This window comes from Zea mays, chromosome 8 (assembly GCF_902167145.1).
Source record: "Zea mays cultivar B73 chromosome 8, Zm-B73-REFERENCE-NAM-5.0, whole genome shotgun sequence".
Taxonomy (NCBI): Eukaryota; Viridiplantae; Streptophyta; class Magnoliopsida; order Poales; family Poaceae; genus Zea; species Zea mays.
In genome coordinates, this window is record NC_050103.1 from 108,459,094 (window position 1) to 108,481,314 (window position 22,221).

Consider the following 22,221-nt stretch of genomic DNA (forward strand, 5'->3'; position numbering starts at 1 on the left):
CGACAGCTCCGTACTTCGTGATGAGCCATCGAGATCTACGTCAGGGTTGTCGTACTCTGTGCAAGGGCTAACAGACATGCACGAACCATCCGGCTATACGCGTGGACCATCTGAGTATACCTACATACACATCATGTATTACACCGGACTAGCCCCGACATGGGGCACACAAAACAAGATGCATGTTATTACCTACAATCCTTACACTCGCCTCAGCGAAGCTTCCCCTTGCCACCCACAACACAAAATCATGGGGTGGCCCCACGAAAACGTGGGGGCGAGCACTTTTCGGCCCCTAGAAGGCCGAAAATATTTAACATGCATTATGAGGCACCTATGGCGAGCATTAATGCCCCACAGAACCCAAACCCATGGGCAAGGGGGTGACATACAGAAACACAAGAGCCCATACCTTTGAACCAAAGGGTCGATGGATTACCACCGATCACCATTAACATAGTGTGGGAGGCATTCATATCGGAAACCCTATGATACCGATTTGACTATGACCCATACCCAAAGGGGACAAGGATACCCAAATTCTCAAAATTCTCGAGTGACCACGACAAAAACACGCATGAGCACGTAGGACAATTCCATCACAATTAGAGAATTGGGCGATAGGGAGCCTTTCCGCGTTAGCTTGTTTTCACTATCCTAAACTGGTGCTACTTTTGCATGGTATGCCACCCTACCACCTAATCCCATCTACTCTTGGGAGAATTTAGAGCAAAAATTTAATGACCATTTTTTCTTCGGAGAGCATGAGTTAGACCTGGTAGATTTAATAGCACTGCGACAAGGATGAGATGAGTTGGTTAATGATTACATGTGGAGGTTCCTGGACACGAGAAAACAATGTTTTTAGATTCACATTGCAGATAAACAGCTAGCATGATTATCTTTTAATGGGATGCAATTATACTTAAAAAATTAGAAGACATCTAATTCTTTACACTAACTCATTTGCATCATCGGGCTTTTACTTGTAAGAGCCGAAGCAAAGTTACATCTAAAGGGACTCGTCACAACATTCACATAGATGAGTATGATGAGAGTGGTTCAGAAGACAAGTCTCCAGAAATATATACAACTGAATTTGTTTGGTCAGCAAAGGCCAAACCACCAGCTTGATCCTCTTTAAAGTCGGTTCAGAAAAAATGGTTAGATTTGGGTAATATATACAACTGGATTAGTTAGGTGCACGTTGTCGACGAAGTCGAAATTCTGGTAGATGATATGCACTACCTTTGTAAGGAGCAAGATATCTGATTCGATTTGGGTAACCAGAATCCACGATGTAGTACTTCCCTAAAAATACAAAGAAATTTCAATGTTTGTTAAGGGTATGAAACTTTAAATTAACTTACAAAAAAGTTACCATCAGTACCTGTAGGGGGGTTTTGGAAATTTATCACCAAAATTTGTGAGTGCATGATTGAGAATTCGTGTGTCATGTGCAGAACCCGGCCAACCATCAACCACAAATGTAAATCTCATGTCAAAGTCACATATTGCAAGAATATCTAGGATGAGCTAAGCACTCTTCGACCCATTCAATTCCAGATTGTCAAGGAACTCTATAACCACTTTTGTTTAAAAACCTCTCATAGTATTTATTGCTCACCTAAGTGACCAACGATGGCAGTATGTTTAGATAACTCTGCTAGAAATTGTAGTCCATTGTGCCCTTTCTTTACCAAATTTTCCATATTTGCATCCATCTACACATTTAGAGAATAATTATTTCATAACACACCAACATAAAAATTCACATAAATACTATAGTTTATAGCATACCATCGTATTACAATTCATAGCACACGAACAAGAAAATATTGTTCCAAACATATGAATCTAGAAAAAAATAGTTCTAATGACAAGAATAATTTGCTTCAACATAAAGATAAATTCAGTTGCTTCAACATAAACATATGAATCTATAAAAAAATATTGGTCCTTTAGAGGATGAGGTTTAGACTTTGTTGGAGAAATTCATCCTTCGTCATCAAAAGAGCATTGATTTGTGCCAGCTGCCACAAATTATTTGACTGACCAAATGAACTGGAGTTTGTAACTGAGCACATTATTCATAAATTCGGCATTCACCATACTTTAACTACATACCAAAGTATAGTATCCAAGCAGAAAAGGCTGTACCAAACGCCCTCTCAATCCGCCCTTCCCTGAACTTGGATGTTGTGGGTCTTTCCACGCGCGCGCGCGCGCGCACACACACAAATGATTTTGCCACCTGAGATGAGGCTCTGGTTAGAACACGGGGATTTTTCTCGTTCCTAGATTTTTTTTTCCTGCGCAATATACTGAATTTTGTGTTCCAAATAGACCCTAGTGGCAAGCCATGCCAGGTTCGTACCGTCGAGAGCAGTTAGAAAGACACTAATAACTCGTCGTACAGTACGATTCCGTTCCGTGTGATTCAGTCGTCTACAAGCAATTACTGAATTGCAACAGCAGGTAACCGTATCCGCAGTACTCTGCCTCGACATGGCGCCCCAGCCTTTACATTTACTGCCAGCGGTGTGACGAGCATGATGCACATTTATTTACGTTCCTTTCCCCCGGCCCCGCGTTCGCGATCTGTTCTCCTACTCGTACGTACGTACAGTACGCAGCGCTGACGGCAACTCGACGCGTCCGCTCGTCAACCGAGCTGTAAAAGAGCCGGATCGGAGGAGAGCCCGTGGTGGCAGATGGTCCCGCCGGCACACCGGATTGCCGAGGAAAGCGTGCTGGGTCACATTTGCGGTTGCTTCGGCAGGCAGATACCTGCTGCTGGCTTGGGACAAAGCAGCAGATCCAGCTTTGTTCGGTCCGCCGACTGCTCTTCCCCGTTGCTGCCTCCCTCCTTTGACTGCCCCGCGTGACGAGGATGTGCAGCGGCGTCACGTCAGGCGCCAGAGTGAAAGTGTACTGGTTCGTTCGTCGACAAAGCAGACGACGCGGTACGCGTGAAAAAAGAAGAGCAGGGCTCATCACCTTCTTGTCGTCTCGCTTGGTCACTTCTTGCCTTGATGGGCACGCTACAAACGCCGGCGACGACAAGTGTGTGCAGTGTGCTTGCTTCCGCTTTGCCTGTTATTAGCGGAAAAGGCAGCGGGTTTTCTTTTCATGCCTTGCGACACCTCGCTCGCAGTTTTGGCGCGAGGGTTGGATCAGAAAAACTGGTGGAGTACTCTGCACCCCTAGATCTCCCCGTTTCTAAAAATTAGTCCCTAGAAACCAAACATCTTCTAAAAAAAGCGCATTGCCCATACCCATACCCAAAAAAAACGGAACGTCGAAAACCAAATGCCAACAAAAACACGCTCCCTCCAAAGGACATGGAAAAGGCTTTATGGAACAACCATATTCACAAAGGTGCTTATGCACTCGGTCCTGCCCACATGGTTTCAGTTCAGTATTTACATTTACAAATTACCACTGCAACACATGATCTTCTTTCTTTATTACGAGCTGTGCTTACTCTCCTTTTTTTTAGTGCAAGATTGGGTATGTTTTTTTTTAGCCCACAACCACGAACAGTAAAGATCACTCGCGCTGCACCTGCACGGTCGACTCAACTCAATCGACATCAGAAGCCCCTTCATCACGTGCGCTGGTCCATTTCACTACCCGGCCGTCCCAGGATGAGCTCACAAGCGTGGGCTCAAATGGGTGCCAACTGCAGTCCCGAATCGCCATTTGATGCCATTTCAGCTTCGCAACCTGGGATCCACTTACCTGCAGCACGAACCACGAAACGAAACTGAGAATCAACCGGCATTGTCTATCACTAGTAACTTATGCGGTTGTGTTCTGTGTTTTCGTCAGATCATGCACAATTTCTCGGCAGGAAAAAGGAGCTTCTTCATCAACTGCTGTAAAAAAATGGCATAGGCATGCATTCAGGAAAAAAAATGGATGGAGACTATCTCCACCAGGTACCTATGGACAGGTGGGTTAATGTCACGTGTCCATGCATAATCATCCAATGCATGAGACTACTGCATAAATTATCAAGTAGTAGTAGTTGGAAAAGAAAAACCACAGCTCTCATGCGTTAGATAATTATGTATGCATGAATCCACGGCAGGTGCCTATGAATGCATGGTGCAGACAGACTACCCCAAGAAATGGTATGGTATAAATGAAGTGCGTGTCGGGAAGATATATACCACATCATAGATGCAAACATTGGAATCATACGACCCTGTATATATGTACTTTTGCCCAGTGCTGCATAAACAAAATTCACACATCAGTGATGTGAACAGAAAGTGTTGCGAAAATACATATGTTATGTTGAATTTATGGCCATACAAGAAAAAGGGATCGAATCCGGAACGATGATATACGTAATAGATTAGGGATAACATCAATTGAAAAAAAAAATCTAACACCAATTGAGATGGTTTAGACATGTCCAATGAAGAGATCTCCAATAACAACGGTGTGTGATGGGATTCTAAGACATGATAGTAACGAGAAAGACAGACAGGCAAGGCCATGGTTCATATGGGAAGAGACTGAAAAAGAGGCTTAAAAGGATGGAATATATCCAAAGATAATAACTTTGAATAGGAGCGAATGGAAAACAAATATCCATATGGCTAAACATTGATTTGTGGCTTCGATTGGGTTTTAATTCTAGCCTAACCTAACTTGTTTGGGACTAAAAGGTTTTATTATTGTTGCTGTAATGACGTGAGCACCCAGCTATACTCTATAATTGGATAAATAGCACTTAAAAATCGAAATATTATTGGTTGATCCTACAATAGGGGACATCAATAGTGAAACTGTCAACAAAATCATACCGGAATGGAGGTAAAAAGGGTTACCTATACGAAGGAGAAAAGTAGCAACGGATCAATGTCCGGAGGACTGTATGTCCACGGTACGTCGCTATTGACTGATCATGCGGATGCTTTAACTGTTTATGTTGATGCGGATACCTTGAATATCTGTAGTCCCAGGCTGGGGCTCCATCTGCACAACTGCATAGAAGAATAAACTAATTTTATACTGTAAGATGACCACTTAATCTAAGGTCGAACAGCTCCTTTAAGATAAGAACATGGAGTCAGCAAACTGGCCGCTATTGAGGGTAACAACACATAATCCTCGTGTACATCAGACACATTTGACATTGGTGCCTTAACACTCCCATTCCACATAGAAGTTCATTTGGACTCGTACACATGGAGTAATGTGGGTGGTATTATGATTGCATTGCCCATAAATCATTGTCAGCACATTTACAAGGAAAAGAAGTAGCAAAGCCAAAAGGATAAGGCAAAATGGTATATGAATTTATGTTGGTAGAAGAGCGGATGACTAGGTGGACTTATATTTAGATTCAGAAAGTACCTATCAGCATTGGACATCATTTTCCTGATATCCCACAGTTTGATTGCTTGATCTTTTCCATTGGATATGAAACTTCGGCCATCTCCACGACTATCAATATGTGTTATCCCATGCAAATGTCCAGTCAAAACTCCGGCAGCCTGTCCTGCGGACAAACACCGCCTGTCCCAGACCTGCAGACTACAAAGATCACATACCGTAGCACTGCTGAAATGAGTGCAATTTAGAACATTAAACAATTTTATTTATGTTCCCAAGGTGATCTCAGAATATCCAGCCCTAAAGAACTGAAACAGGACTGCAAAAAATCCATAACTGAACATCCGTCCATTCATGGTCTCATACTCTCATTCTAACACATATAACCCCTCAAAACTTTTGGCTCATATTAGCCCGCAAATTACCAAAGTTAGGACACTTCAATCCCTAATAACATTTGTTTTCTTTTCTCCTTGTTAAAGTTGCATTTTAAGTTATAGTGACGGTAGATAACATCACCCAGTATGCTATGAAATAGCTTCATCTTGTTTACTATCTTCCAATGTTTTCATATCTTGGGGGTTAAAGCAGTTTCAAGTGCTCCAAAGCCTCCAACCTATACTAATAGTCATGAAAATTTTCATAACATAGCATAACACTACCTGTGTAGAACAAAAAAAAGGCAGGGGGAAACATTAGATGGGAATGAGGTTACACTGTTTCAATTATTCAAGGGTTATAACTGAACTGAAAAAAAGTTTTGAGGGGTTATCCAGACAACTAAAAACCTTCTAGTAGGAAGTAAAATTGACATTTTTTTCCTAAAAAGAACATGGAGTGCCACTAAAGAAACCTTAGGCATGCATATACTCAGATATGATGAAGAAATCTGAGGAACAGCAACCTACCTTGCATAAAGTGTCGTCACTTCCAGAATATATGAGATGGCCGGTTTCATCAGCAAATGCTACTGTATTGACATCAGACTGGAAAGACCAAAATCAAATGATAACATCATTCTATATACCAAAATAGATAAATATGAAGTATACAAGTACTATCAAGGTGGTAAACAATTCACTGTCACAGAGCGAATAGGTGAGATTTCTGTAGCTGTGGCAAAGACTCATATTACACCCCTCTGTGGGGTGCATCATAAAACATCCATATAGAAGTTTACAATCCTTTGCATTTGTCATCCAACAATGTCCAACAAATAGCACAAAGGATATCATGATTGGAAATTTTTTGTTTGTATGGCCTAACTTATTTTGGCTACTATATAAAAGCAAAAGTCAGCTTCACTCCAGTGGACTTTAACAACAGTTCACTTCACATCCAAAACTTCCAATGCTCTACCATTTACATGGCCATCGACATGCAGAGAAAGTGGACAACAACAAGAGGAACTCATCACCACCAAAGTTTTGAGTTCCTGGCTTCTAGCTATTTGTTCTCATTGTGCTTGTTGTTTTTCAACTCTCCTTACCTTCTTTATGCCCCTTTCATTCAGGTCAGTCTGGACTGGAACACTCATCTTTGTGATGAAAAACACGCTCAGGGCTCAGCACATTCTCCAAAAAAGTCATACGTTGTAGGTACACAGCACAAGGTGAAGAGGGTGGCACTGGAGTTGGGGCCAATGGGAACCTAAAATCAAGATATACTTTGCTGACAGAACCGTTGAGCTGCAATATTATCTTTTTTTTTATTTTTTACCAAGCCTCAGTGCCAGATTCCACTCTAGGTCTTGTTTGGTTGCATGGGGATTGAGGGGGGACTAAATCTCTTTCTATTTAATTTTGACTAGCAAGGAATTATCCTAACCGAACAAGCCCCCAAGGGGTTGACATATTGTAGTGCTGGTTGGGTTTGCGGTAATTCTGCTGTAAGGTGTAAGCTGCCCAAGAGGGATATTGAGTGGGGCAAATGGAAGGGACCAGAGAGGATCTAGGTTTGAGGACACATTGTCACCAAGAAGCAAGGTAGCATGAACAGCATAAACTGTCAAATTGTGATGAAATTGAAATACAACACCATGATATGAGTCCTGGGAATAGATACGGAAGTTCGGCACTAGAAATCTGCCTTTTCTTTCTTATAGATAGAAGCCAGCTAGAGAACACCTTTATAAACCCCTTCAATTTGACTTAAATGCATGCCACAGCCACTCGTCCACGTCTTACACTCCAGCTCATAATTCAGTGACCCTACTTGATAGCTAATAAGCATTTCTCCGTCATGTTTTATTTCTATCCTTGGTTAGAGACTCTCATATTTCTTTTTTAACGCAATGGCAGGATCTTTGCCTTTCAATTAAAGGAGAGATAGAATTAACCCAGATTATGAAGGAAACCAAGCCTAAAAACCTCACAATGGCACAGTTTATTAAAGGGAAACCCACCAAAAATACCTAAACATAACAGCCCAGATAGCTAACCCTAAGCAACCCACAAATACACAAAAGTGTCACACAACCAATGTAGCCTACCGTGCGCCATCGTTGCCGAGCTTAATCCCAAGATAGTGATAAGCAACTCCGACTTCCCACAAAAAACCTCAGTCAAAGCCCATACTAAGCTGCCACTCACTCGCAACAAGCCACGACCTCTTGAGAAAAAGAACAATTTGCCATCGTTGTGGAGCTTTGTTGCACCCTCAAAACCAAAGCAGCTCCGACTTCACCACTGCAGATCCACTCCAAAAGAACCTGAGATGTGCCACAAGAAAATCGTGAGCTAGAGAGAGCTCAGCCTCGTCGAAAACCCAGGGCTTGCAGATCAGCCACGCGAATTGGCAGATCGACATCCATCAAAGCGGTGCAAGATCTTCTAGGTGTCGCCTTCAAGAAAGACACGATGTTGAGTGCCGCCGTCACAAGCCTAGGTGAAGTTTCCTCATAAAAACCCCACAGAATGAGTGGAGGCGCCTCAACGATGCTTCCAAGAAAAAACACTTGAAGAGACCTGCCCCTGCGAGGGGGCTAGTTGTCGACTGGGCCGCCGTTGTAGCCGCCACCATTGCCACCCTTGCCTTTGTTCGAGCGTCGACCACTATTGCCCTTTGGCTTGCCATCAGGGGCAGGGGACAGGGGCGCTAGACTTTGTAGTGGCGATGGAGCTAAGACACCCATCCAAAGTGGTGCAGCCAGTGGCAACAATTGAGGTACCGGAGGAGACCTTGTCTTTGTTGGCAAGGCACAATTCCTTGAGGGTGAACATGTTGCATGTCGTGGTGAAGTTGGGTAGCACCGTGGAGTTGGCAATGATGTCCACAATGTTGGAGAAAAGCGACGGTTGAGGCCACGGAGAAGGTTGAGGACGAGATCAGAGTCCTGGACTGGATGACTGACATCACGGAGGGTGTCGGCAATGGTTTTCATATGCTAGCAATAGGAGTTGATGGAAGTGTCACCCTGCTGCATGGAGTGAAACTCATGGATGAGGAAGATGGCCTGAGGCTCCTTGTTGGCGCGGAAAAGGTTCTTGATGGTAACCCAGAGATTGCACGCAGTCTGGTCGTCATCGTCCATGGTGAAGCCGAGGACGAAGCCATCGATGGAGCCAAATATCCAACTGCGAACACATCAGTCTACTTGATCCCATTGAGGGTCAGTGGGATTGGCAAAGCCTGTGCCATCGATGTGCGGCTTGAGGCAAAATTTGCAACATAAGGACTTGAAGTGGGATGCCCACTTAGTGTAGTTGGAGTTTTGCATCTCCAATGTCATGGGGATGTGGGACTTGACACAGACGGTGGCACAAAGGTGGACAATCACCACCAGCTGCTCCTGGTTACTGGAGGGGATGTCCTCTGTCGTGGACGTGGTGCTGGAGTCACTAGAGTTCGGTGGCGCCATCAGAAGAAGTGCGACAACGACCAGGAAGAGGAGCGGCGATAGGTACCCAAAAGAAGAGATCGGTGGCTTCGACCAAAGATGTACAGGGAGGGGGGAGGGAGGGGGCAGCGGCGCCCTAGGGTTTGGGATGGCAAACAGAGAGGGGAAGGGAGCCAGTGGCGCCATAAGTAAGGGTCGATAGCTAAGGGGTGGGGTGAGGCACGCAAGCAGCAGAGTGGAGCCAGGGTTAGGCTCGGACTCATGATACCATGTGAAGAATTAGGGAGACACCACACACCCATAGCAGATGGTGACCTTTTAGTATATAGGTTGTGTGGCTTGGTGTACAAGTAGGATGTATGCTTGATGTACAAGTAAGGTGAGTACAAAGATATACACGCCTATACATATCTCTAACAGGAATGTGTCGGTGTGTTCAGGAGGAGTATGGCTTGGTGTACAAGTGAGGTGAGTACAAAGATATACACACCTATACTTCTCTAACAGTATGTGTCGGTTTGTTCGGGAGGGGCTTATTTTACCGTTTGTTTGGTTAACCTCACCGTCTCGTCTTGGACCACCATATATGTTGACTCTGTCTGAGCTTCTGTTTGGTTGCCTGCACATAGGAGACGTAAGTTGCATGAGTGAATGCAAAACAAACCATTTTGTAACCATTTGGTTGCATCCGTTGGTATGCAGGAAGCTGCCGTATGCGGACAGCCAGGGCCATCAGAGCCTGCGCATCCAGACACAGGATCCAATCAGGCGCTTAGTCTCCCATTCTCTGTATGCAGATTGTACCTTTTTCCTTCTTGATAAAATGACACGCAGCTCTCCTGTGCTGTTCGAGAAATTAAAATAGGGAACACGACCCCTTCTTGTCCACTGAAAGTCTCCCCACACCCACACTCCATCCTTCTTCCATAAATATGGAACGGATTGTCCCAAGATATCCAGCTCTGGTGTTCATCCCTCCATCCTAGGACAGACCTTTCTCTAACAGAGAGTACTGTGTTCTGACATGGGAGGGAGCTAAGGTCAGACCCCTCCTGTCCTTTGGCACACCCTAATAACATCCATCCGCCGATGGATTCTAGGGACAACTATCCTCATTGGCCATTACTGATTCCAGATCCATCCTGGGGGATTCCAACAGAGGATCCCTTTGGTGAACATTGAGGGGGCTCCCTCTGATGGCTGCTTCTGTCTAGCTAGCAACCTTCAGAGGGGCCCTTCAGGGCTGCTCCTGATAGTTCTTCTGTAGGTCCCCAAAGGGACCCCGTCAGAACATCCTCCAAGGGCCTTCCTCCCAAGGGCCTCCAGGAATCAAGCGATGGCCCACTTCCCCAACACTACCTTCGGATCCATGAATAGCACTTCTTTCTTCTGAAACTCAAGTCTACAGTTTGGATATCAACACTGCAGCTAGCAGAAAAGGGGGAGGGACATAACAATTGCATTTGTACAAGCACCAACTGATTTTTCTTGGAGCAATCAGATAACACAGCATAACCAAATTAAGAAAATAGAGTTATAGATCAACCCCAATCTACCAAGAGTCAGATGTGAACTAGAAAAAGGACTCCATTAAGCAAATGTAATTTGCTACCTCCAGCCCAAAAAGGATAGAATTGTGTTTGGAGTGAATCAAAGTTCCTTAAGTTTGACTAAGTTTATAGAAAATGCCTACTGATGTGAAGAACTTAGTGAGCCAATTGGCTTTCCTCCTTATAGTTCCCCCCAGTTGTTTTTTCCCTTGATTGTTTGGATGGTAGCTAGCTTTTTTCTATTCTCTTTTGTTTGTCTATCTTTTCTTTCTTTGTCTAGGTAAGTCAGGTTTGTGCTCCCCCTTCCTCTCCTCTCTTTTCTCTTCCTTGTCTGTACAGCCCTCCTATACCATTTCTTTTCCTATATTTATATTTATAAAATTGCCGCCGCTGTAGGGGCTTCCCCTACAGTTTTCCCGGTCAAAAAAAAAGTTTATAGAGAATGTTATTAATATTTATGACTCTTAATAGGTATGATACTTCATTGTGAATCTAATTATTATTATTAGATATCATAAATAGTTTTTTGTATGTATTTAGTCAAAGCTGAGATAGATTGCCTTGGTAGAAAGCTCGATTGCATCCTTTTTGGGAGGGAGTAGATCAAATGAAAAAACAAAGGAAATATAAGCAAGAAAGTAAGCAATTTTCATACTGTATGAGCAGATAAACGTAATGTCAATTTGTTTGCATGAAGATCATAGACATATATTGAGTCATCATTGCTGCCAGCAACAAGTTCCCGTCCATCAGAGGAAAATTTTACAGAAAATATTCCAAATGAATATTGAACATCTTCATGCTGTGAAAAATCCAATCCATCATGGATGTCCTACAGAAAGATGTAAAATTGTGATTACTGTTGACTAAGTAAAATAAACAGTGAAGGATTACATCTAACATGGTACATCTCCAAAAGGTATTGTAACTGATTTTAAACACCCAGAGTAATTAACTGCAAAACAAAGTGAATATCATCCCCAAATACATATATATAAGCTCTATCACTTACTGAGCTCATCAATATATTCCAAGGTTCATCAATTAAACTAAATGATAAACACAGTAGGGGGGGGGGGGGTACATCTTGTCTTCTAATATTAGCACCATCCAGCTGATGGATTCAATGCCAACTTTAAGAAATAAAAAGTTAATGAGTTCACTAATGTTTTACCAAGAAACAACAACTAAATCCACAGAGGTTCCTTCACTAAAATAGGTTTGGTGCTTGCATATCTTGCTCTGTTTATTTGCAATGGAAGTTAAAATGAAATGCAGTTATAGATGATTAACATAAAAATCGTATTATTAAAAGAAACATGTTTCTACAGAGTCATTGTTTGCTGCGCAACCAGGCATGTGAAAGTCCAAAGCAAACCCAACTGTGCCCACTTTTTATCATAAAAAAACTTGAAAAGCGAATGAGTGCAAATTGCAAGAACCTAGTAAGAACTCACAGTGACGTTAGCATAGGATTCTCTTGCCGCATTCCCAACATTGACAATATGGATAATAGGTGCCAGACTAGAGTAGGCCTGCATATTTACAATGAAAAACAATTATTGGGCTTGATATGCAAGCAAAAATGGGGAGCAAGAGAGAGCATTCCACAGATTGGTGAAGTAGAGATATACATAAAGGATAATATGATATGCAAACATAAAGAGCTAGAATGCATTTCGAAACTCTAAGGCGTAAAATAAACTCGGTGGGGAGGGAAAGACCGCCCTCTCGGCAGAAGAGACCGAAACATGGTCCCGGCCGAGAAGATCCCCGAACCTTGGCCCCCCATCACTAGCAGGTCGTCACCGCCCACTCTGCAACGGCCCAGCCAGAAGGTGGCGCGCAGGACGTAACCCGGGAGCAGGCAGGGCATAGCGAGGGGATTTTTTTAACCAAGCCCGAAATTCGCCCCTGAGGGGGATCGAACCAGGGACCTGGAGGTGCTACTCGGAAGCCTTAACCATTACGCTAGAGGCCCTTTGCAAACCTCTAAGGCGTGCTCATACCAACAAACAAAATATGTAGCATTATGTCATGAAAGGACCAAATGGACTAGACGAAGTCTCAAATGTCCCTGTAAACTTCATTGTCCTACAGGTACTTCCAGTCATTGTAGTTGATGTAATGGTTGGAACAACTTCGATGCATTTCATCTTGGTAGCCAGACATAGGTAAGGTCAATATTGCACAACTCATCTTTGGATGCTAGCCTCTATGATATTGTCCATGTGAAACATCCATTTCCCAACTGCAACATGTTTCCACTAGAAGAACCGGAACTACCCAGCTCCCAGCCCATATGCTCTCCCGTCAAAAGATACAATAATAAAAAAAATGAAAACTTGTTGTAAAACATGTAACCACATCTGGTACTCTTTGGTTTATTCACCTGTTGAACAGAGTTGCATATGAAATATTTCTTCTTGATAAGAAGAATAATGAAAGAGATTTATCTACAATGCTGACTGATGAAAAGTTGCAAAATAGAGTTACATGCAAACCAAAACTGAACAAAGCATGTAGAATAAGGGTGATAAGCTAAACTTATTAAATCCAGGAGAAACTTACAAGATACCGCTGATCAGGTGATAAGGATACATCACTGATTGTCCATCTTAAACACCTAGCATGAATGTCTTTGTGTATGCTCCAGCCTCTATCAACATCGTATATTCTTATGTGACTTCCCTGAAAATGAAAAGAAATGTTATTTATACTACGTCTATAAATTTTAACTTTAAAAATGCATAACATGATGACAGAAAAAGTAAACACCAGGAAATTCTGACTTGAACTTGTTTAAAACCTCGACTATTGTTGGTTGAGCATAGCATACCTGAAAACCAGCAACAAAAAGAGTACCATCAGCAGAAAACTGTGAAACGTAAGCACGAGAATCCATCCTATCCAATAATTCAGGATTGTTCATCGGAACATGACGACCTAGAACAAATGCACGGTCACCAGAAGAGAACATCCCCTTTCCAGAACAATCAATTTCCCTTCGAGATAATAACTTGGCAGTTGATATTATGCCTCTGTTGGTACCCATGGACTTGTAGCTTTCAGTAAGTCCTGATCTCATTCGGGTCATATGAAAAATATCATTATGTAGTGTTGCAAACTCATCGTTCACTTGAACTGAGCCAGATCCACCAGTATTCTGCCCTTCAGCCTCATAGTATTCATCGTCTAGCCTACTCATGCCATAACCCATTCTTTCAGGCCGATGTATTTATTGATTTTCTCTGCAAACACTTATCAATATTCAGACTCAAAGGCTTGTTTATAGAAATCGGAATGTTTCCAAGGAACAACGAAATTTGTTACATCTTTGCAATTGCATAAAAGACACATATCACGTGAGAGCAGCCTGTTTTTTAAGGTCAGGAGCAGCTTATGTTGGCCAGTTTGTTCGTTGAATGTGCTTTTTTAACTAGAATTCACAAGCCCGATTCAAACCTCTGGTTTCTACTCTAAATACACCCTATAAATTGTGGTATTGCATCATAAAATATTTTAAAACAGTGAAACTGCATCCGCGAACATGCAGGAACAAAGATTTTACTACTGATAATTACTAGCTATCAGGGGGAACCCAGTAAAGGGCATGGGTATACACATGTACACACGATAATTTTTGCCCAAAAAAAAGAGTTAGCAGGGATAATACTACATGTACACTACACTTGTAACTACATCAGATTCGACAAATAGATGTTAGGGGAAGAAAAGGGATAGGCGTACCCGGTGGGTGCTTGTCCCCGGCGAAGGGCCCAAAGAAGACCTGAGCAACTGTTGTAGGGCGGAGGCGATAGTCGCCCAGTCGCCGCCACGAGAGAGCGAGAAGCGCGCACGCACCAGGGGACGGGAGAACCACGCCAGAGCGAGCCAAGGGACAGAGGGAAGCGCCGGAGAATGGGAAGAGCCTGGGCGGACCGGATAACAAAAAAAAAAGGGCTTGTAGAGGGTTTTCTTGCTGGTAGCAAGCGGTTCTTTGCACACACAGTCACACCTCACGCATAAGAAAACAAAGTGATGAACGGGAGAGATTTGCCATTAGTATTTGTTGGCGCCGATCTAACCGTCAATCACTACGATATGCATTGGTGATGATGCTCGCGGACACAATCACACCTCACGCATAAGAAAACAAAGTGAAGAATGGGAGAAAATTGCTATTAGTATTTGTAGGCGCCAATCTATACGCCAATCACTACAATGTGCATTAATGGCGGTGCTCTCTACGGCAGCGTGGACGGTCCGCGACCTGGCGCAGGAGTTAGAGTTTCTGCAGACAAGTCGTACGGTCCACGCCTGATGGGCGAACGGTCCACGCGTGTAGAGGCGATGGAGTTCGCCAACAACACCTAGATCTCGCTTCCGGAAGGGACCCATCGAGGAGGAGAGGTTATAGGATTTATTTTGGGATCGGCAGACCATCCAAGACGCCTCTAAACGACATAGAGCCGGAGAGAGATGAAGATTAGAGGGGAAACTATGTTATTGTCCACACCTAGGGCAAAAGGTAAAGAACGGAAGATAAATTGATTGTTTGATTAATTGTTGGTGATTGTATCGGTCGTACCCCTTAATATATATAGGAGGGAGATCTAGATCCGTTTCTAGACGTCTCCCAACAGCAACACCGGATTTAGAGGGGCAAATCGCGTGGAAAACAGATTAGTTGTGCCTAATCTGATCTATTCGTGGACCGTCCACGCCTACGGGCGGACTGTCCTCGTGCTGGACCATCCGATCCTCAAGGTCGGACCATCTGACTATGCCCAGTACCACAAATGGTGCTCAACACATGTCCCTCTTTCTTTTGGAGGAGCTGGGTGAACCAAAAGCACTAGCACATGATGTAATCAACTCGACGTGACCACATCGGTTCTTTTAAGCATCTTGCCACGTACTACAATGATATTGCTTCCAAAAACGTTCGTTCAGCGCATTGGACAAGTCCTCACCTTGTAATTTTGTAATATATAAGTGTTTCCAGGTAATGATATTACATGTGTGATCTTTTAAAGACCTTTCTAGCTTGGCGACTATTTTCCAAACTTCCGGTCTCTGTTCCTCAATGGCAAGATGGTCTTTCATACCAGGTTTCCAACCTGGAATGACTTAGCCTTGACCTTATTGTTGTAAGCTTTGCCGACCATGATCTTGTCTTTTCTATTTCTCCTAGAGCTATCAATCTCTTGTTGGTCACTTCATCAATATAGTCTATCATTGAATTATAATAATCACCGACAGTTACATCATTCTGACTGGCGAACCTGACAACATTTAGGCTTACCTCCACATGCAAAACCGCTTCCTGCCAAAAACAAGCTCAAAGGAGAAACTTTAGTAGCATGGTGTTTAGATATTCTATGAGCCCATAAAGCTTCAGACAAAACCTTATGCCAATGCTTAGGATGATCAGATATTTTCTTTTTATAAGGCTAATCAATGTCCTATTACTAGACTCGGCCTTCTCATTGTCCTGAGCATAATATGGAGACGAATTGAGCAACTTGATCTTATATGATTCAGCAAACTTATGTACCTCATTTGATATAAAAGAAGTCCCCTGGTCTATGGTCAAAGTCTGAGTAATGCCAAGTCTATGAATGATATGCCAGTTATCAACCCAATTACCTCTCTATGTGTCATGTTCTTCAGAGCAACGACTTCAGTCCATTTGGTAAAGTAATATGTGGTGACTAACACGAATTGATGCCTTTTGATGATGAAGGATGGATTTCTTCAATAAAATCCAATCCTCATCCTCTGAAAGGCCAAGGTTTGATAATATGATGTAATTCAGCCGCAGAAACTAACTGCAAGTCACCGAATTTCTAACACACTTGGCATCATTTGTAGTACTTGAAACAATCGGCTATTATCACTACAACATTTATGACCTTCTATGACGAATAGTCGATGACACTAGAGTAATTCGTCATTATATCACCTTGTTTATGACGATTTTCAGAAGATGGCGTAGTATAGTGACAAAAATTTAACCTCTGTCATTAAAACTGTCATAATATACTCTAGCAACATTTTTATGATAATTTTCTATGACAATATAAAATCGTCGTACGAGTAAATTGCCATAACCTTCTCAACAAAATAAATTGCCATAACAAAGCACATATGTCATTAACATATGATGATTTTTTTAAAAAAGAATCATCCATGTTCAGATATCCTACATAAATAGTTAATGTTGTGGGAGTCTTAGTCTTAGGTTAGTCATCGACTCCTCTTTTCAAGCTGAACACGAACTCTACATCTTCATTAGAAATCTGCCTCTTCATTTAGAAATTAATATCTTTCACGATTTAAGTCTGTTTTAGATTTTTTTACGCATGATCATATCAAAAGATACTATAATTATATTTTTAATTTTCTAAAATACAACATAAATAGTGTATGCATGGCCTTCCTCTATGACAAATACAAAATAGGTTTTTATTTATCTTATACGTAATAAAACAAAATCATATCAGAATATGTTGTATTTATATTTTAATTTTCAAAAAATAGCGCAAATAATATACACTCGTCTTGGCTATATTACAAATAAAAAATAAATATTTATTTATTTTAATTAGATATTTTGTTTATCTTATATTCATATGTATGACATTTTTTTGGAAAAAGTACTTATTACGTGAAAAGTAGCGCCAAAACAAATAAAGAACTAGTTAAATGATTTATTATTAACAAGAACAATAGAAGTAGTGTTAAAAAGTTAATACCGTCGATTTAGATGTTAATAGTTAAAATTGTGTCAAAATCCCCACACGAGTGAAGCCCCTCTACCGCTAACAAGATATCAACAAAAAAATATTATAATCCCTAACCCTAATAACATTTCCTACTCCTGCCGCATCAGACTAGCGAGCCAAGCCACCGACGGCCGACGTCGAGCCTCCGCGGCCGAGCCTCCGCCTAGCACCAACTCCGTCGTCGATCGTCCTATGCGACCACGCCCCCGTCCGCCTTCCGTCTCCTGCCTCCACTGAGTCGCGGGCGCGACATCGGGGAACGCCAAGGCTGAGCTTCGCCCAGACGCCTACCGCCCTGTTATGCCCCAAACCGCCGTGCTGAGGTCCGCCCAGGCCGGGCCAGGAGCTTCTCCCGGCAGACCCACCCCCGCCCAACGGAGCTCCATGCCTCCGCCCAGGGCCATTGTCCGAGCTACGCCCCACGCTCCTGTCCAGTGCCCTGGCCACTTAGATGGTTCTGCTCAGTCATGGTATTGTAAGTGTAGGTTCTCTTGTAATAATTGCTTTAATTGTGTATTAGTGGGTATTGTGAATTTCTAGGGAAAATTATCACTAGATTTTGAGGAGAATTTACTAGTGATGTGTGGATCTGGTGCCTATCTAGTTGTAGGCTTGTTATGGGGCATGGAAATTGCTTGTAGCATGATCACATTCAGTAACTTTGGTTTTGAATTTATTTTGGTTGTTGATGACTTAAGAAGTAAGGACTATGGATGCGTTCTAGAGGTCTGACACCATCTTTTTCTTTGCCAAGATTAAATTTCATGGTACATTAAGAGGATATATGAAAGATGATAATTAGTGGAAACTTATTTATCAGACCATTTGTAAAGCTATAAATACATATGTTAAATACCATTTTGTTAGATTATCCATCCACTGACCAGTGCGAAATATATAATATATGTAGTATGATTCTTCGGGATGGTATTGCGTCAAGCAGTTTTGAACTGCATTTGGTGTTTATGAAGGTTGCAAACTAGACTAATTGGTAGTTGGCAGTAACTATGCACCAGTTTTGAATTGCCTTTGGTGTTTATGAAGGTTGCAAAATAGACTAATTGGTAGTTGGCAGTAACTATGCACCAATTCCAAGCTAAACCACTCTCTCCGATCATTGGTGGTTCTATTTCTTATAGTAGCAGTTCCGAGCTGAAAACATTCGTTGTTCCCATGTATCATATTCAACTGTCTAGTTTAGTGTGAGCTTGTGGTGATTGCTACTTGTGTGGAATATAACAATCTAATGTTTTTGCTTTGTCTAGTTTAGTGTCTGGTTCAACAACTTCAACTTCAACCAAGGGACGCATCTATCACAAGACGTATGGTTGCCAAATGAATATAAGTGACATGGAGATTGTGCTTTCTATCATGAAAAATGAAGGTTATAATGAAATTGTTCCTCATCCTGAGAGTGCATATAATATTTATCAACACCTATGACATCTAGGACAATGTAGATAATATTTATCCACATGATACTGATGTATCTTTAATCCTTACTGTCCTCCATATATTACTCCCATGGTACATTGTTGCTCTGGAGAATTTCTTACCTATGCTGTTATGATCATAACTAGAATGACCAATTCGTTGAACAGGAGTGCAAGAAACTTGTCATTGTTCACCTATCCGAGAGTATTTTGTTGTTCTAAGGAATTTAAAACTGCTTGTTGTTCCACTATTTGAACTCTGCAACAATGTTCAGGTGATGCAGCATTCATAGTCTCGTTGTCGATGGTGTCCGACTGAAACTTTGGAAACTTTACACATCCATTGAGTTCTCGATCTGGGAGCAGTAAATTTATCTTTTTTGAAGTAGAGATTGTACATGGCATTCTTGTTTTATCTATTTTGTTTCGATTAACCTTGTTTGTCTTAAACTGCTTACATTCCATATATAGGTTACTGCCTCCATTCTACAGGGTATTGCTAGTATGATGACTGAAATACACAATTTATTGATATTCAGACTTAATATATTCTTGTGAGCCTTTCCAGCCATAACTGTTGTACATGGTTTTCCTTCTTTTGTTTGGCCATAACCAGTGGGTGCTAATATTGTATATTGTGTCATGCTTTCAAGTTTCAAGAATTTATTAAGATTTTGTTTCTAAAACCTGTTTCATGTACATTGATGCAGTGATACGGGTCTGCCATCTCTATATGACATTTGGCTGTAAATGGATTATGATCATAGTTGAATAAGGTATTTTTCACACTCATCCTTTATTTTTTTTAGTAATGATTTGCTTTAAACTGTGTTGTGAATTTCCATTCGATGTTGTGATAGCAACACCTTAACTTTGTGTCGTCATCCGCCATTGAATGCAATGTGTGCAGAGCTTGGGCAGTCTAATGTGTTATGTTGTGCTTTCTGATAGCTTTCAAATTACTTGAAAAGCGTCGGTGTAGGAAAGGGTGATGTCGTATTTGTCTTGTTTCTGGAACAATAGAAATTAGTTTGAGATTAGATATAGTGCAATATTCTTAGACAATATTCTATACTCCATGTACCTACACCTTTTGTTAGTAAGCATGTCTATTTTCCATTGGCACTGACTTCGTTGAGGTTGATTTAGGGTTTAGAAACTGAATGCTAGATTGTCTAGTCCTTATATTTGCATATTCATATATTAAGATTCTGTGTAGAATGTTTAGTTCTTTGTTACTCCTTCTTTGGCCATTATATATTTATGTAGTGATGATGATTTTTTTCTCTTCTTTTCCATGTATAGCACTCATGTGTTCTCTGTTCTCTAATGTAGTTGGAGCGTCAGGTCAATGGTCCCCCCAATAATTAAACTAGATGGTGGAGTGGAGTGTGACGGAACCTCCCAAGTAACTAGGCCCACCTACAGTTGTCCTTGTCTAACAGACATCAGACACCCTGTAGATGTTCCTAAGTCACTTGACAAGCTCGGTATCTTTCCTTACCTCACCAGGAACGTTTCACCCGTCTTGCAGACATTACAGAACATCGGAGATAAAGAAATGCGGAAGCAATTACATAATCTTACATTTATTTCAAAAGCAAGCTTGAGTTATTTTATTACAGACCAGAACTAAAAGTGAGTGCAGAGTAGTAATATTATACAAACCAAGGGAGGCACAGACTCTTCCCGATAAGTTATAAGCAAAAGATCCTAAGTGGAGGACCGAGTCCTCCCGCACTTCAGTCTTGTTTTTCCTCATTTGGTACCACCTTGGAGCAAAAGCAACAAAAATTTGTCGCTTCCTCACCTAAAAACAACAAAGGGATAAACCCTGAGTATGGAATACTCAGCAAGTCTTACCCGACTAAGGAAAAGACTCTCAAGGGTATGCTGGATAAATAGGAGTCAAGGAGAGGCTTTAGCAAAAATCAACTTATACTTTTGCAGAAGTAGCTTACTAAAGTGAGTCCTTACTTTCAATCTTTTAACGCCATGTTAAGTATTAATAGACTCTATTTGCATCTAGTCTAATTTCATCATCTCATCAATACAACATCATGTTTATCCATAGTGTTCACATCTTGACTTACGTTGTAGAAAAGTGACCAAGTCTTCATAACCGCGAAGGTACGGCGATCCGAATCGATTATACTCAGCTGAGGATCTCCAATCACACGACATATGTAGCACTTAACCCTTGCATATGTCAACCCGCCACCGGGGTTCTTAAGACCGGATCAGGTTCACGCAAACCGAGAGCACAGATACACCACCGTCCAGCCTCTTGCCACGGAGGGTACACGCTACTCTCGCCACCGCTCCACGCCCATTTCGTGTTATCTTATTCCGGCCTTAGTCTGCCCGAGGCAAGGCTTACCCATGACGAGGCATGTGACCAGTTAAAGGGTCCTCGGTCAGCACGCCTACATACGCGTTCATCCTTAACCAACTTGGGTAGAACATCACCTGTTCCTAACCCAAGTCTCAATTTAAGTATTTCCATCCTTAGGATTGTGTCTGTTCCTTAGGATGAAAGAGCATCACAGGGAGCTTTGCAGTAAGATCCCACTATTGCTCCAAATGAAAATATTCTTGCAGGTAGAAGCCATCCTCTCCATGGTTAAATTGAGGACAACCTCTATCCACAAGATCTAAGCAAGGCTAAGCATTTTTGTAAATCATAATTTTGATACTTCACAGAAGTATCTATAAAGGTATGGATATCAAGGAAAGCAATGCATCAAAGGGTTTCAAGTAACTCCTATGAACTTAATGCACATTTCACTAGACTTAAGTGTGCGAAAAGTATTTAAAAACACAAGGAAAGAGGTTGCATGCACCGGGGCTTGCCTTCGTTTACGGGTGAGTCAGGCTCAGATCCGCAGATATCAAAGTAGAAACTATGCCCGACCTGAGACTCCGAAGGTGGTGGTGTCTCCTCTTCAGTTACTTCGATTTCTTCTTCACGTTCTAACCATAACCATACATAGGTATAAAAATGGATGCCATGGGATGCTCATGAGGATGCAAGGATAATATAAACTTATTATCTATATCTTGAATACAACTTTCCTTCACGGAATTCCGGGAACTTAGGGTTTCCGGAGTCGGTAAAGGAGTTCATAGGGCAGGGGGGTGTTTTGGGGTTTGGTGATCAAACAAGGTCCAAATCAATTCAAACTCTACCCAAGGCTTCTAAATATTGTTTTAGGTTCTCATAAAAAGATTAGGCATTTTTAGACTTACCAAATATT

The 22,221-nt window shown here is 41.9% G+C and overlaps 1 protein-coding gene and 1 long non-coding RNA gene across 3 annotated transcripts; one reads left to right on the forward strand and one right to left on the reverse strand.

Annotated features, from left to right (window-relative positions):
- Positions 1-3,346: 3,346 nt before the first annotated feature.
- LOC100281565 (LEC14B) lies at positions 3,347-14,676 on the reverse strand. The gene is made up of 10 exons (NM_001154484.2): positions 14,491-14,676; positions 13,580-13,991; positions 13,312-13,431; positions 12,198-12,275; positions 11,396-11,572; positions 6,261-6,338; positions 5,374-5,546; positions 4,845-5,000; positions 4,179-4,239; positions 3,347-3,744 (listed from the first exon to the last, which is right to left on the reverse strand). Exons 2-10 carry the CDS (start codon positions 13,958-13,960, stop codon positions 3,586-3,588), a joined length of 1,383 nt encoding a protein of 460 aa, NP_001147956.2. The 5' UTR covers positions 13,961-13,991; positions 14,491-14,676; the 3' UTR covers positions 3,347-3,585.
- Positions 14,677-17,544: 2,868 nt separating this feature from the next.
- On the forward strand, positions 17,545-20,773 carry LOC109942011 (uncharacterized). 2 transcript variants are annotated; one of them, XR_004852009.1, is made up of 4 exons: positions 17,545-18,006; positions 18,797-18,915; positions 19,675-19,740; positions 20,300-20,773. It is a non-coding gene; the product is annotated as an uncharacterized lncRNA (long non-coding RNA). The 2 variants fall into 2 exon arrangements; XR_002749079.2 differs by having other exon boundaries at positions 17,572-18,006; positions 18,802-18,915; positions 20,300-20,709.
- The last annotated feature ends 1,448 nt before the right edge of the window (positions 20,774-22,221 follow it).